Below are 15,090 nucleotides of genomic sequence, written 5' to 3'. Positions count from 1 at the left end.
CATTTCACGGATTTGTACGGTCACTGTTACAAGTGCAGTAGTCACAGAATTGCCTGGGAAGTTGTAATACAATATATTTTGATTCTTCTATTCTACTTATGTGCTTCAGCCTTCATCTCCCTTAAGATATAATAACCCGAGCTTTCATTTGTTCCCAAATCCTCGGTACTGTGAGAAAGTCGGCAGTTGTAGGGGAAGTTTTGCTATGAGAACATCTTTCTTCTCAGAGAAAGTGAATCCAAACATTCTCAAAAGAGCACAACTCATTTAGTCTTCTGTTTAGCTTCTGAAATTCTATGCTACGGCTTAGATTGGCTATCCTGATTAAAAGCTGGATGTTGAAATAAGAAATGCAACTTCCAGAGATCATCCCCCCTCTGCTTTTTGATGCTTCCCTTAATCTCTCTCCACGTCCCCTTCTGTCTTTTCAAGCCATTGTAGATACTACCTCAGAGAAAGCAAAGAAAGTAAGAAACCTGAGACAGAACTACTGTCTGAGTATTGAGCCTAGCTTGGGATCCGGAAATGCTGTGAATTATCAGAAAAAGCTACAGATGTCCAGTCTGACTGTAGGATCATAAGCATCAAACTGACATCTGCTTATCTGAACTACTGAAAAATTTGAAATTTTAGTAGTTAACAGAAATTCTGTTTCTGAAGAACAAAAATAAAAGCTGGTGCTTTTTTTGGTTAGTTGCACATGATGTCAATACGACAGTGTTCAAGAACAGAACCACACCCAGAATACAAAGAGCAGGTATAGGAGTTTTACAGAATTTATGGGTAGCTAATCAGGTAGGAGGAAAGGAGAGCTGACCTTGCTTGAATCCTTTAAGGCAGATTGTCTCAGTTCTGCTATTTCTGTCTCTTTTTGTATGGCATTAGAAGCCAAAGTTTTGAGCTGTTCTTCCAAAGCTTCTACTAACTGATCTCTCTCCTCACGCCACTTTTGAAGATTATGTTCCTTTTCCAACAGCTCCTATATTTCATGTTGAAAGAAAAGCATACACAGTAGAAACAAGCAGAATTTTTAAGACAGCCTAGAATTAATAAGTTTTTCATATAGCATAAATAAGGACTCAAGCTGATAAAAAGAGTTTATGGTAAGACATTTCAATTAACATATCGTGAAGTCACTCAACAAGATCAGGTTATATGCATGTATTACATATGTATTTACTATGCAGATTATTGTATTTAAAGCAATCTGCCAGTGCTCTGTAGTGACTAATTATTTGAATATCTTTCATGGTCAACCACTAAATTCAGTTGGCCACTTTCATTTTGCTCCAATTTTTTTTTTTTTTTTTGGCCTTTTTCCTGTTGCTTGGAAAACCTGCATCATTCATTTAATAAAAATTAAGAGCAAGAAAAATACCTGTTTAAGTTGCTGGATAGTATAGTCTTTAAAATCCAGCTCATCCTTAAACTGGTTATTAATCCTTTCAAGTTCATCCATCCTGTTCCTGAGGGATTCCTCCACAGAACGCATCGTGGACACCTGTAATGTAAGCACAGCTCACGGTTCATTAAAAGACTTCTGTAATCCAACCTGGCCAAATACTTCTTTGTTAAATAAAGAGGAATTCACAAACAAGTGCTGAGTAGGAAAACGACAGCAAGTGCAAGGTTACCAAGGAAGACATGAATTCATTTTTAAGCTTCAATTTTCCACCCCAAGCACACCCAATAAACTTTCAGACTAAGATCCTGCAAAATGGGTTTTAAGATATCTTCTTGTTTAATAATTAAATTTTAACTATTAACATCACTGAAGCTGAAACTGAAGAAAAAAAAATACATGCTTATATTAAAGAGCCTCTGGAAATTAGTCTATTTCTCTTCAAGTAAATAGCATTCTTCTTCCCAGTTATCAGTGTTTTTTCACAAGACTTAGGTTTTAGGCTTTGGAGTTACCACGGATACCAATGGCAAGTCACCAGTAACGTAGAGATAATAACAAGTCCCCTCCAGAGGCAGATTAGCTATTCTCTTCACAAACCTTATTCCAGACTACCAACCAACTTTACTTTCCTGTCTTCATTATCTATGCGAAACCATGTTTTAACTTCTGGTCCCCTCTAGAGCTTCAATGGCAACTTTACCTAAGATTTGCTGCTAGCCACACTAGTGTGAAATTTCCAGCTTCATAGTTAAAGTTTGAGAAGTTTTAACAGCAGAAAGCCAAGCATAATCTTACAGAAAAAAATAGCTCAGTTGACTACAAACCTCGCTTTGTACTTGCTGAATTTGTTTCTCGGCATCAGAATGTTTGTCTTTTAGATCTGCATACTCTTCTTCTTTCCTCTGCAAATCTTTTTTCAAATTCAGTACAAGGGCAGAACTCTCAGAAAGAATATTTTCTAGCCTTATGTTAAAAATAAAGACACAAAGAACATTACTGTTACACATCTCATGGAAACAGCAATTACAGCTTCATCCATGCCCTGCCTGTTGGTTTCTATTTGTAAATAGACTCTTAAATCTATCTAGACCAGTGACAAGATTTAAACAATTACTTTTGAATTTCAGCTTGCTTCTCATAATCAGATGCTGAAGCAATAAATTATTCAGATGCTATTCTGAGGGATGTACAACAAAACCACCAGAAATCCCCATATTATTCTTTATTTCCTTGCACACTCCTGTTTTCCCTTGGAACTCAAGTAGCATACCAAAGCATCCTAAAGTAGTAGTTTGGCCATTGATAAGCATGCAGATGCATTAAGTCGAAGGGATGTTCCCATTAACTATTTTTAACTCTAGTTCATTCTCAAAGGGCTCTAAGTTAACTCAGTGGTTACTTACGATTCTATACGTTGCACTTTCTCCATTTCACTCTTTTCCTTTTCCTGAAGAGAATGTTTCATCTGCTCCAAGCTGTTTTTCAGCTGCATAACTTCTTGAATCAGATTTGCTTCTTTGCTACTTAACTCTTCAACCTTTTTATCTGCATTTGCAGACTTCTCCTGCAGAGTTGCTGTAACTGTCTCTAGATTAACAATAATAGATTCTTTTTCTTTAAGTAATTCATTGAGTTTTGACACATTGTCTTCCATTGTCTTGGAAGCTTCCAGGCGATATTCAAGCTCTCTTATTTTTACCTCACAGTTGGCAACTTCCTCCTGAAATTGTGCAATCACTCTCTGATCTTCTGCAGTCTTTTCTTCAAAGTCCTGAGTTTTCTTTTCTATTTGCTCATGTAACTGATTCACAAGATCATCTTCCTGACTAGTGTGAGTTGTAATCTCACATAGCTTCATTACAAGTTGACGATTATGATTTTCAGCATTATTCAGTCCCGCCTTTAGGTTTTCATTGTCTCGAAGCAGTGCTTTGATGTGCTGACTTTTTTGTGAGGAAACATCAACAATATTTCTGCATACCTCCCAAATCCTTTCAAGACTATAGTTAAAGGAGAGGTCCTGCACAAGATCTGAGATGGAAGAAGTCTGTGACTGAATGCATGCAGAACTAATTTGAGATGTCCCTGTCTCATCTTTTTCAGAGTCTGAGGAATCCTTTACACTGACAAAGTCAGTACCGATGGCACGAAACTCTAAGTGACATTTGTATAATTCATCTAATTTGGTCCGCATTTTTTTTACTTGTGACACTTTATCAATTATATATTCCTTGGCAACTTCTATGTTGTTAGTTAGTTGGGCATTTTTGTCTTCTAGTGTCATATTTATAGATTTCTGTTCATCCAGTTCAGAAGCAATTTCCCGATAGTCAGCTTGACCCTGCAGAATTTGTTCACGGAGGACATTAGCTGTTACTTCAGAAAAAGAAAGCTCAATACGCAGGCTTGTTACCTGCTTACTGAAATCTTCTTTTTTATTTTTTTCTCTTCTGCATTGTTCTTCAAGCACAGCTAAATGACGTTCCAAGATTTCAGTTCTTTCCCTCAGTGCTAGTACTTCCTTTCGGTACGCGGAGCACTTTTGTTTCATGTGTTCAATTGTCTTTTGCTCTACAGTGTTCTTTTTCTTTCTCTCATTTACAACTACTGTAAAACAAACAAACAAACAAACAAAAAGGGAAAAGGAATGTAGCTCAGATTGATTAAAATCATTATTACATAGCAGTTCACAACACCAAGTAGCAACTTCTAAGTGAAACACTGTCATAATATGCAAGCCATACCCTCACATCACATAGTATTTGATACTAGTGAAGGAATTCAAGTCCTCTGAACACGTAATCAGGTGCCTCAGATTTCTATACAGAATTCACAGCAAAAGGTTTTCAGTCTGGAAGAACACTTTTACCATGGCACTACTCAAACCTTCCACTCCACACCAGTAGAAAATCTAATTACATTTAAGAAACATGGGAACGAGATAGATAATTCACAGCTGTATTCTTTCTATCTTCCGTGCTTCAGCAATCCCTATAAGGCAGCCAGGAATCACTCCATCTACATCTAAATGGTAGATAAACAGTTCTCTAAGAAATTTCATTCCAACTCACAGTCCTCTTACTTTCAAAAGAAAGATAAAACCCTGGACAAGTTGATCACTTAAGTGTTGATATCTGTCTCTCTTATTCAGTTCATCTCTAAACAAAATATGAGGATTCCTACTTCTGTCCACACTTACTCATTTGCATATAAAGTTCACTCATAAAGTTGTAGAAATTTGCAGATTCAAGTTTCCATAAATATTCCATTAGCTTGGGGCTGTTTTTTTCTTTAACTGGTGAGCAATTAGCTAAAATCACATGCATTTTCTTTCTATCAAAAGCAACTTATGCTGTATTTCATCATTGCTTTAGAATCCAGTTATGTCCATTCCATAATATGCATACTTTAAGTATTAAAAAAAATAAATATAAGTCAAGACTTACTAGGGATTGGGTCACCACAACAATATATTCAATGGTGATTCTTGTACAGTCCTTTTATTACTACAATGCAGAATTTTATAGCACCCACGTGCAGCCTGCATTACATACAGATTCACATGTACTGCATGGAAACAGCCTCTTAACTCATCTAAGGAGTTTTATATACAGCCCTCAACTGATTTAAAAGTCATACTGAAGAAACAGCAGTGGCATATTCCACCCCAAACCAGGTTTTGGGTTTTGACTGCTCACCCAGCAACACTAGTGAGGGGAATATGATTTATAAGTAATCTAAACACTTTATGCTGAAAACAACAAGCAAGTACTAAAGCAAGATAAATAAGACTAGGGAGAAGATGTGTAATGTTCAGTCTAGAAGCTCCTTACAGAGGAAGTAGGGAAAAAGCATTATTACAGAGCATAGGAAACAAGACCTAAAAGCTCAGAGAATGGTGTAAATACCCTGAACTTTAAGCTGAGATAACCTAGCATCTCCTAAAACACTTTTGCTCGTTCTACTTATATAACTAATTCTACAAAAGAACCAGCACAACATACCTGTGCTCATTGTTCTACTGTGTATATTTAACATAGCTAAAGAATATATATTAAGAGTTTTTTGAAATTGGACGCTATTAATACTCACAAATAGAAGAAAATTTTAACATGATTGAATACTCAGTACTTCTTAACCGAAAACTTCATGCTGACATTGTGACTATCAGCTACCCATTTTAATTCCTATGTGGAGCATTGCTGTCATTAATTTTTAAATGAGAGCTTTGGTCATATGATTATAACAAACCCACTACTATTTGGAGTATGGAGGAGTCCACATCCCTCCCTCAGTCTCTGGTAAGATGCTTATATGTGATGCCATTCAGTGGTCACATTAGGATTCAATATTTATGCCAAATAAAGGCAGCAGGGACAAATCATCCAAGAACAGCATCTCATCCAAAGAAGGCCTTGACTTTCTCCCTTGCACATATTTTGCAAGAGGAATACAAGAAAGGAAGGGACTACAGCTAAGTTTTAGATTTTCCCTTCTACATTGTATATGCCTTCCGTAATTCTAGGAACACTGATGCTCAGCTGTGCCCAGAAGTGAAGTTAAATGCATCAGAGCTTATCCAAACCATTTTGCTCAAATATTGCCCATGAACGAGCAATTAGCAGGTCGTCAACAATTTTGATAGTTGCTTCAGGAAAAACAAAACAAACAAACAAAATAAAGCACTTGAGCAGCTGATGCTACTCAGAAGATCAGCAACAGCAGTTGAAACAATCCTAAAGAAACTGCTTTAAAACTATTATTAAATCTGCAAGTGCATCAACAGATGAGGAAAAAGCAGCAAAAAGGAAAAAAATAGTGCAAAAAACTTTTAATCCTAAGCATTCAAAAATGAACAGCATAGGACCTTCTGAAAAAGGGATATTTACATAACAGTTACTTCTATTTACAGTTTAACACAGTGGCTTTTCTCCTTATACCATAAGGTACGCGCTTCACAGTCTTTTGCTTCCTATCCGGAATAGGAAGCAATTTATTGTTTTGGAAGACACCCTGTTCAACGATGGAAGAAACTGTACCTTTCTTTGGAGGTGGCTCTTCCACAGTAGGCTTATCTTCATCAGTACTGCGCTTTCTTCCCACTTCCAACTCAGTTTTCTCTTGTTTCAGTGCTTTAACTGAAAGCACTGAAAATTGGCTGCTTTCAGTTCCATTATTAGTGTTCTCTTCTGCCGGTTCTGCTTTAATGGTAGTTAAATGGTAGGTAGTCTTTTCCTGTATTGATATAAGATCAGTTACATTGAAGCTTAACAAAAGGAGCACTTAAGTCTAAGTAATCTTCTGTAGGCAAATATTTACACAAAACCATACAGCTAAAATATTTACCCGGTGACTCTATAGACATCAGTTACAAATTTCAATAGCAGACAGAACAAGTACACCTTCAGATAATGACAAGTGCAATACTCGGTAGAGTATACAAGGGAAAGCAAGAGCCTAGCAGGTTACAAAGTAAAAGACTTGCACACAATCAAGAGTTTACCAGTTTATCAAAGAATTTCCTGTTTCCAAGAAGTCAACAAAATTACAAACACGGTCAAAGAGCAAATGGTCAGCTCTCATACAAGTTCATCACATCACACTTCTGCTAAGCTGCTAAAATCACTTTCATCGTGACAGATATAATCCAACCTTAAAGCTTAGTCAGCTCTGTCACGCATATTTTAGATTGTGTCCTTGACCACAAGTGAAGCTTCCTTACTTACAAGATGACGATTGTTAAGCCATGCTGGCACTGCCAAGGACTGATTATTCATCTTTAGTAACTTATGAAAAGAAAAGCCCCAGAAGTGTTCAGGCCACACAATCTCACAGATAGAGTTGGAGCCTTGTTCTTGGAAGAAGTAATAGGTGAGGACATGACTACTCATCACAGTCAGCTTTAATACCATGGAAATACTAAGTTGCAGTGATGCAGACAGTCAAAGACTAAGAAGGGTCAAGTTGCTAAGCTTACAAGGTTAGAGATCTGAGTGACAGAATTAACTATAAATGTTTTCAGAGCTACTTCAGGCTACCAAACATCAAAAAATGAACAAAAACCACCAGAAGTGGTATGCACACATACTTAATCAAGCTAGTCTTCACATATTCAGTAGCTCGCAGTACATTAGTCAGGATAAAGTTTTATGGACTGCATAGAACGTGGAGATATCCTGACCATTCATACTCGTACTTCCAACTCTACTCAACATACTTTTACTGTTGCTCTTCCTCTGATGTAGGAGTGTGAGGCAGGAGTTAGTGGAACACACTGATATTTTTGTTGTTTGTGTTAACAACAACTACCTTCAGATAAATTTGAATTGTTTACAATTTCAAGCGAGTACCAGCTACATACAGAAAATCAGTTTTCCAAAATTGTGTTGATTACAAGCATAGAATTAGTGTTTTCCTTTTTTTGTATAAGGATATGGAGATGTGTAAAACTCACATAATCTTTTACTTTTTCTTCTAAATGAGATTTTAAGTCTTGTAGCTCTGTAATAATGTCATCTTTCTGCACCACGATGTCCATTAGCTCTCGAATCCTTTCATTTTGTGCATTCATTTTCTTGGAAATAAAAAATAAAAAAAAATCAGTCATCAGTTTCTAATGTAGTGTTAAGTAGCTGAATTACACAATGCATTAAAGGCAAATTCAGTTAAGCTAAGCTCGGTAAGAAATCTATTAATGGAGCCTACTGGAATAGCATTTTAAGCTACCACAAGTTGGTATTAAAACAATTTTACACAACATCTTCTTGATAAAGTTACCTCAGTTGCTTCTTTAAGTTGCTCAATAGACTCATCCAATTAAATCATCTGCATTTCAAAGTCTGTAACACACAGAAAAGGTTGTATTACATAAGTAGCCAATAGATAGTTTATTAAGTAATCAATTTTTCCAGATATTCTAATGTTTAGGTAGCTTTTGAACAGATTAATTAATTTGCATGTGGTCTTCACTTATTGGGAGTGATTCAAAAGTTTTCTATATTTCTTGGAACGAAAACATTGCATCAACAAGGCATAAAGAAGAGTAGAGATTACAATATAAAAGTAAAAATCAAGAAATAGACATTTAACCCCATACTTACGAAAGCGTAAAGCTGCTAGTTGCAGTTTAAAGGAGAGGGGGAAAAAAAGAAAAGAAATAACCAAAAACCGTGGAATTGCTGAACCTGAATATACACAAGGAACAAACTATCACTTATCTACAGGCTATGGTTCCAAAGGTAGAACATCTCCTCTAATTCCTACTCAAACTGGTTATTTCTCTTTTAGATTAATGAACTATTTCTGTCTTTTACCTTTCACATCGCATAACTCACCTTTGTTCTTCTGCATCAGCTCTTCTTCAGTTTTAAGTAGTTTGGTGTTTTTCTCTGTTAGCTCTTCTTTGGTCTCCATCAGTTCAAAGTTAGTTTTCTCCAGATGCTTTTCAAACCAGCCAGTATCTTCCTTCGGGTCCTCCAGGGATACAATGGAACTATGTGCTGCCTCAGCTTGCTCTTTAATATCCATGACATCATAATGCACAGAATCAAGAATGCCCTCAGGATCAACACAGGTGTCAGGCACTATGCTATGTTCTCCACCCTGAAACGTAATTTATAATCAGTTAAAACTGGTGAATAGCTGACTACATAATAGCTGTTATTTCTACAGATAGTCTGGATAGCCACTATGAAGACAGCCATACAAGAAGTTTTTAATTTCAGCTTCAAAACCCACCTCACAAATTCACATACAACATGACAGTGATTCGTATGGGGGGAAGATAAGTGGCATTCTAGTAACAGCTAATATATTTTATAGTATTTGATGACCACGCTCCCTTTTTCTTTTTTTTTTTTTTTTTTTTTTTTTTTAAATATTACCCCAGATTGATCTCCTTCAAATTTAACGTACAAGTTTGGACTCCCCCTTTCTTTGTATACAGCGTAAATTTTCATTTTGTGTTGCAGAAACAAGGAAAATGCCCAAATTCCCAAAGCTTTCTGAAACTGTTCTTAAGGCTCAGCAACTATTCCTGCTAGATGAAGAATAGATGTATCTTGCTCATCATACAGCAACACAGCATGCACTTCTTTGTAAACAGCCTTGTGTTGCTATAAGATGTGCCCATAACATTTAAATAGTAAAAAAGAAAATATTTAAGAAAAAAAAAAGAAAAATATTGAAGAAAAAAAAAAAGAAAAATACCAGGGTGTCATGGTTTAATAATTTTGTAATTTTGCTATCAGTATTCCACATCATAACGTCATATAAAGCATGAATAATTTTACTGCTCCCGAACACTTGCAGTATATTGACAATATTGTCGTGTGGGGCCATACAGCAGCAGAGATTTTCAAGAAAAGAAAACAGATAATCCAAATTCTTTTGCAAGCTGGTTTTGCCATTAAGCGCAGCAAGGTGAAGGGGTCTGCCCAGGAAATCCAGTTCTTAGGTGTAAAACGGCAAGATGGGCATCGACACATCCCAGCAGATGTGACTGACAAAATCACTGCTATGTCTCCTCCCACCAACAAGACAGAGACCCAATCTTTTCTGGGAGTAGTGGGCTTTTGGAGAATGCATGTCCCAAACTACAGCCACATAGTGAGCCCTCTCTATCAGGTAACACGGAAGAAGAATAATTTCTCATGGGGTCCTGAGCAGCAGCAGGCTTTTGAGCAGGTAAAACAAGAGATAGCCCGTGCCGTGGCCTTGGGGCCAGTACGGACGGGACAGGATGTGAAGAACATCCTCTACACTGCTGCTGGAGAGAAAGGTCCCACTTGGAGTTTGTGGCAAAGAGCTTCAGGAGAAACCCAAGGCCAACCCTCGGGACTTTGGAGTCGAGCATATAAAGGGTCTGAGGAGTGCTACACTCCAACTGAGAAGGAGATCTTAGCTGTGTATGAGGGGGTTTGGGCTGCTTCTGAAGTAGTTGGGACAGAGGTTCAGCTCCTTCTAGCACCTCGCTTGCCTGTGGCCCCCCTGTCATGGACACAGGTAGATTTTTGTTTAAACCGTGACAACTACCCAGAATGCAGCATAAGGGAATTTTTGCCTAGAACTCTGGAGGACTATTTGTAACTCAGAAAGGTCAGAGATAGAAAGTTCACACTGATTTCTGGGTCACCAGCCTCACCGTACATCAGCATTTTTGGTTTTTAAATGATACATAAAGTTCTCAATGGCACTGCTCTAGTCGGTAGCTCTTTCCCTTTCCGTGCAGCTTGCTCTGTGCATGGCTTGTGAACCGCTATTCAGGCCAGACAGCTGCAGCCCCAAAGACCTGCCATAAATGTACAAATTCTACCAGGATAATGTCTTGGTAGTGGAGAAACAGGATGCGCAGTCATATGGCTCTCACACATACCTTGTACACCCAGCTTGGCTCTGGACTGGGCATCACCAATGTCACAGGTGTACACGTCACTGTCACTTTTCTCCAGATTTTTTATGCTCAGCTGCAGGTCTTGTCCTTTCTGTGCCCTCTTGTATTTCCTGCCAGGCCTGAGCACAGCAATGCCTTTCCTCCATATGACGAAGGATGCGGCTTTCTCGCTCTGACATGTAAAAAGTGCACTTCCACTTTCTTCAATTTTCAGATCTGAAAGTTCCTTGATAAAGTAATTAGGTTTTTCTGGAAGGAAAAAAAAAAGGATGTGGGTGTAGGACAAAGGGATTTGTTACCCCAACAAGTCCCAAGCATACAGAGGTGTCTTGAATCTCCTTTGCCCTCATTTCAGAATATCACATAGAGATGCAAAGAGTCTAAGAAGACCACAGAGTCCACCCATTTACATAGGTTTGATAATTCCAGTAGATATCTGGAAAGTTCAATACCATTATACATGCGCTGGTAGGATCTCATCTGATCAACTGCATATAGTTTTGATTACACATATTCAATATAGACTAATTCAGATTGCCATCTTTTCTTGGCTCACTAACAACCAAGATCATAGAACCATAGAATGATCACAGAATCAGTAGGAAAGGACCTCAAAGAGCATCTAGTTTTAAACCCCCTTTCAAGGGGCCACCAACCACTAGACCAGGCTGCCCAGATCCACATCACACTGGAGAATCATTCGGTTTCCAGATTATTTTAAGGAAAAGATTTTAATCCATCATATTTTCTGAAAACTAAGAATTGATCCTGCTCAAGGAAACAGAAGAGAAAAACATCACCCACAGGCTGCAGATATTTACCTCGACTTCTCTACATGCCATCCACAGTGTGCTTTTCAACTCACCTTGCACAGTGACCCTGGCTTTTGTTATGGAGTCCTCTGTCTCACAGGGGTACTCCCCACTGTCCTTGGCAGTAGAGTCATGGATGATCAGAATGGCCCCACTTCCCTCCTGCTGCAAGTCGTACTTCTGGCTTTTTCTGATTGCTTTGCCATCCTTGTACCACCTGATGTTCAAATCCGGTTTTGACAGCTCACAGCTCAGGCTGATGTCCTGCCCTGCTGCTGCTGTCTTATCCTCCAGCTGTTTTGAAACCTCAGTAGGTTTTCCTGGAAGAAAACATTGCTTTTTGAGTAACATACACTTAGGGTAGGATGCCTCTCTCAAAATACATGCATCTACATGCTGGAGATAAGTTAGAGAGGCACTTGCAACAGACGCCATCCTACAGCCAGCAGTAATCTGCAAAGTACAGACAATAGAATTCCAGGCAGCATTTATTCTCTCTTAAATCTACCCAATTGAGGATGATGAACCGTGTCTGAAAACTGCCTCTTTCTTCTCTCCACTCATCACACTGGGAGCCTCGGATGATGCTCTCAGATGCACATGTTCTAGATAGGAATTTGTTGTACAGCTAGATGATGTGAAGGCCATCCCTTCAGCTTATACTTAGAGGATATTTGCTCCCACAGTTCCCTCAACAGATCATTCCTGATTTACTGTTAATGGAACAAGCTGTAGTGAGATGCCCATTTCCAACACTACCCCAGTGCTTTGGGTAGTTCTCACATTTGTGTCAAATGGTTCCTCCTTTTACTTATTTTTAAGAGAAATTCTCAGTGCTTCGAGGTTCAAGTAGAAGGTTGCTATTCACTTTAACCATATTATGAGTTAGCTCTCATGACAATCTTATCAGAAGACAGTTGAAGGAATCAGACCCCAGAATCTCACCCATCTCATTACCTTTCACAGACAGAGAGGCTTTGGAGGTTAGACCACGGGCAGTAAAAACGACTTCCCCAGCGTCAGTAGGAGTCACACTTTTGATAATGAGAGTATATTTCCGACTCACGTTAGAAGCTTTAAATCGCCCACCACTTTCCACTCTGCTTCTATTCAGTGTCCACTTGAACTCATCAATGCTTTCATGGGACGGAATGCATTCAAAAGTACAATCTTCTCCCTCCTGGATTTCAGTGTTTTTCAGCCGTTTGGTAATGCCACTATTCAGCTCTGGAAGGTAAGAGATAGGTTAGTATGAGGTTTATATGGAGAAAAGGCATTTGTGACTGACATGAGTAGCAGTACTGGTGTTTGAACTCAGGATTTGCAGAACATGGCTGCGTTCCTTACTGATGTATTCTCTAAGACATTCTCCACTCAGAATTACCAGAAAGCTATAAAAAAAAAAAAAGAGACGTGAATCTCTTGTCTTTGCTCTGGAAGAACTACAATTAGAGCAGCTCAGTCCATGGAGCAGAATGAAGATTCAATGAGCTACAGAGGGAACAACCTAACAGAGAGGACAACTCTAGGATGCTGCATGAGAAAAAGGGTTTTGCCTACGACAAGACATTAAATGTTTCTATTAGCTAATTTGTTACCATCCTACCCCTACTGGTGTTCAAACCATTTCTCCATTTTAGGGATGTTTAGAAAGGAAATATTTCCAGGACATTCTTGATGTGTTTGGTGATTTTCATGGCAAAATGAGATACATTTACATCAAAAGCAATGGGAATTTTCCAGACATCACTGTGCTAAATTGCAGTAATACACTTCTATTGTAGAAACTATTAAGGCTCGTGGGGGAATAGGTGTAAGACACTGAATGTGCTTTCAGCACTCCTTTACTTTCCACAGTACTTACCCTGAATGCCGACCTTTGATTTGGCAACATCACGGACAATATCACAGGTATAGAAACCTGCATCTGACTTCTCGAAGTCATGGATAAGGGGATATAGGGTCTTCCCAGACTGTACCAGCTCATACTTGTTGCCAGAAGTGAGCAGAACACCGTCCTTCTTCCACACTGGTTTGACCTTCTCTTTAGAGACTTCGCATTCCAATTTAATCACACCCCGCTCCTCACCAAAAACATCATCCAAGGACTTCATGAAGACAGCAGGCTTCTCTGCAATTAAAAGGGCAAAACAGAACAACGTGATACAGAAGTTGAGACATTTCCAGTTGCTTTCAGATTTTTAAAGAGGGATAAATAAATCTTTACCAGCACTGACGACACCAATATAGAACCTAAAGCGGTTTCATGTCTGTTGACTGAATGCACTTTATGTAATTCTGAACTAATCAGTAGGAGAATACAGGGAACAGGAGGGACAGCCTGCATTGCCTTGGGTGGGACTGATATCATATGAAGTAATTGGGATGCAGCTCTTCTAAAGCTGGAGAGCTGGCATTGCCCTCACATGGAGCAGAGCTCATACAGCAGGCCACAGGATTAAGAGGATAAGCTGCTGAACACTTTTGATTTTCCTGTTTTATTGACTCCTTTTATCTATCTTCTATTTCACACATCAGATGTTTATACTGGGGAAAAAACTTCCACCAAATGCAAAAGAAAGGAGAAAGAGGAAATCCTTCAAACTCTGAGCGCATAGAGTAAAAGAGCTTAATTGCTGGGGAGAGCAGATTAGAATCACAGTACCCTTAGAATTGGAAGAGACCCTTCAAGGCCATCTAGCCCAGCTCCCCTGCAATAAAAAGGGACATTCACAGCTAGATCAGGTTGCTCACAGCCTGGTCATTAGTCATCCCAGAGGCAAAACACACACTGAATGATCTCTCCCTGCAGTCATAAATCCTTGGAGACAACAGCATTGACACTGCATGTTACTGAAGCAGTAAAAGAAACTGCTCTTGTAACTCTCCTTGTGGTAAATAAAATGATGATAAAAAGCAATGGAATGCTTTGGCAGGACACCAAAACCATCCTCCTTCGTTGATATCTGCTGCAATGGAACCTTCCACTGGAAGAAAGCCTCTGATGACTTGTCACCCCATAGAGGTCAGCTTTAGAAGCAGGATTGCTGCACAATAGAATGAACTGGAGCTCCTTAGCATCTCTTACATCCAGGAGGGGTGTGATCAGACCCACCTATCACCTTCAGGCGCGCGCTTTTTGACACCTTGTCTGACTTCACTGTCACTGTGCCAGCATCCTCAGGCTTAACCTGCTTCATTGTCAGTGTGCAGCAATTGCCAACGTTCTTGATGTCATTGTAATTGTTGGTGTAAAGGAGGTTGCCATTCAGGAACCATTCCATGTCCTCGTCATTATGGGACAGCTCGCAGGAGAAGACAGCAGAGCTCTCTTCTTCAATTTCTACATCCTGCAGGTGCTTCGTTACTTCTACATTGCGGGCTGTGGGGAAACAAGGTGAACTGTTACCACTGTTACTATAAATCATACTGGGATGTGGTAGAATGGTTGGACTAGATGATCTTTGTGTAATCTTCTCAGT

At 38.9% G+C, this 15,090-nt stretch overlaps 3 protein-coding genes across 3 annotated transcripts; all 3 read right to left on the bottom strand.

Moving 5' to 3' along the window:
• Positions 1–2,161: 2,161 nt before the first annotated feature.
• On the bottom strand, positions 2,162–6,631 carry LOC146754894 (kinesin-like protein KIF20B). Its single transcript, XM_085526519.1, has 3 exons — positions 6,445–6,631; positions 2,809–4,012; positions 2,162–2,368 (listed from the first exon to the last, which is right to left on the bottom strand). The coding sequence occupies exons 2-3, from the start codon at positions 3,954–3,956 to the stop codon at positions 2,197–2,199; spliced, it is 1,320 nt and encodes a 439-aa protein (XP_085382645.1). The 5' UTR covers positions 3,957–4,012; positions 6,445–6,631; the 3' UTR covers positions 2,162–2,196.
• A 955-nt stretch (positions 6,632–7,586) lies between these two features.
• On the bottom strand, positions 7,587–11,922 carry LOC146754893 (kinesin-like protein KIF20B). Its single transcript, XM_085526595.1, has 5 exons — positions 11,662–11,922; positions 10,779–11,045; positions 8,740–9,007; positions 8,183–8,244; positions 7,587–7,979 (listed from the first exon to the last, which is right to left on the bottom strand). The coding sequence occupies exons 2-4, from the start codon at positions 10,809–10,811 to the stop codon at positions 8,222–8,224; spliced, it is 324 nt and encodes a 107-aa protein (XP_085382721.1). The 5' UTR covers positions 10,812–11,045; positions 11,662–11,922; the 3' UTR covers positions 7,587–7,979; positions 8,183–8,221.
• Positions 11,923–12,500: 578 nt separating this feature from the next.
• On the bottom strand, positions 12,501–13,732 carry LOC146754892 (obscurin-like). Its single transcript, XM_085526487.1, has 2 exons — positions 13,473–13,732; positions 12,501–12,835 (listed from the first exon to the last, which is right to left on the bottom strand). The coding sequence occupies exons 1-2, from the start codon at positions 13,720–13,722 to the stop codon at positions 12,501–12,503; spliced, it is 585 nt and encodes a 194-aa protein (XP_085382613.1). The 5' UTR covers positions 13,723–13,732.
• Positions 13,733–15,090: the final 1,358 nt, after the last annotated feature.

Source organism: Coturnix japonica, chromosome 37 (genome assembly GCF_054131305.1).
Source record: "Coturnix japonica strain WE chromosome 37, WE-NBRP24, whole genome shotgun sequence".
Taxonomy (NCBI): Eukaryota; Metazoa; Chordata; class Aves; order Galliformes; family Phasianidae; genus Coturnix; species Coturnix japonica.
The sequence above is the reverse complement of the archived record's forward strand: the minus strand, read 5'-3'. Positions and strand labels throughout refer to the sequence as shown.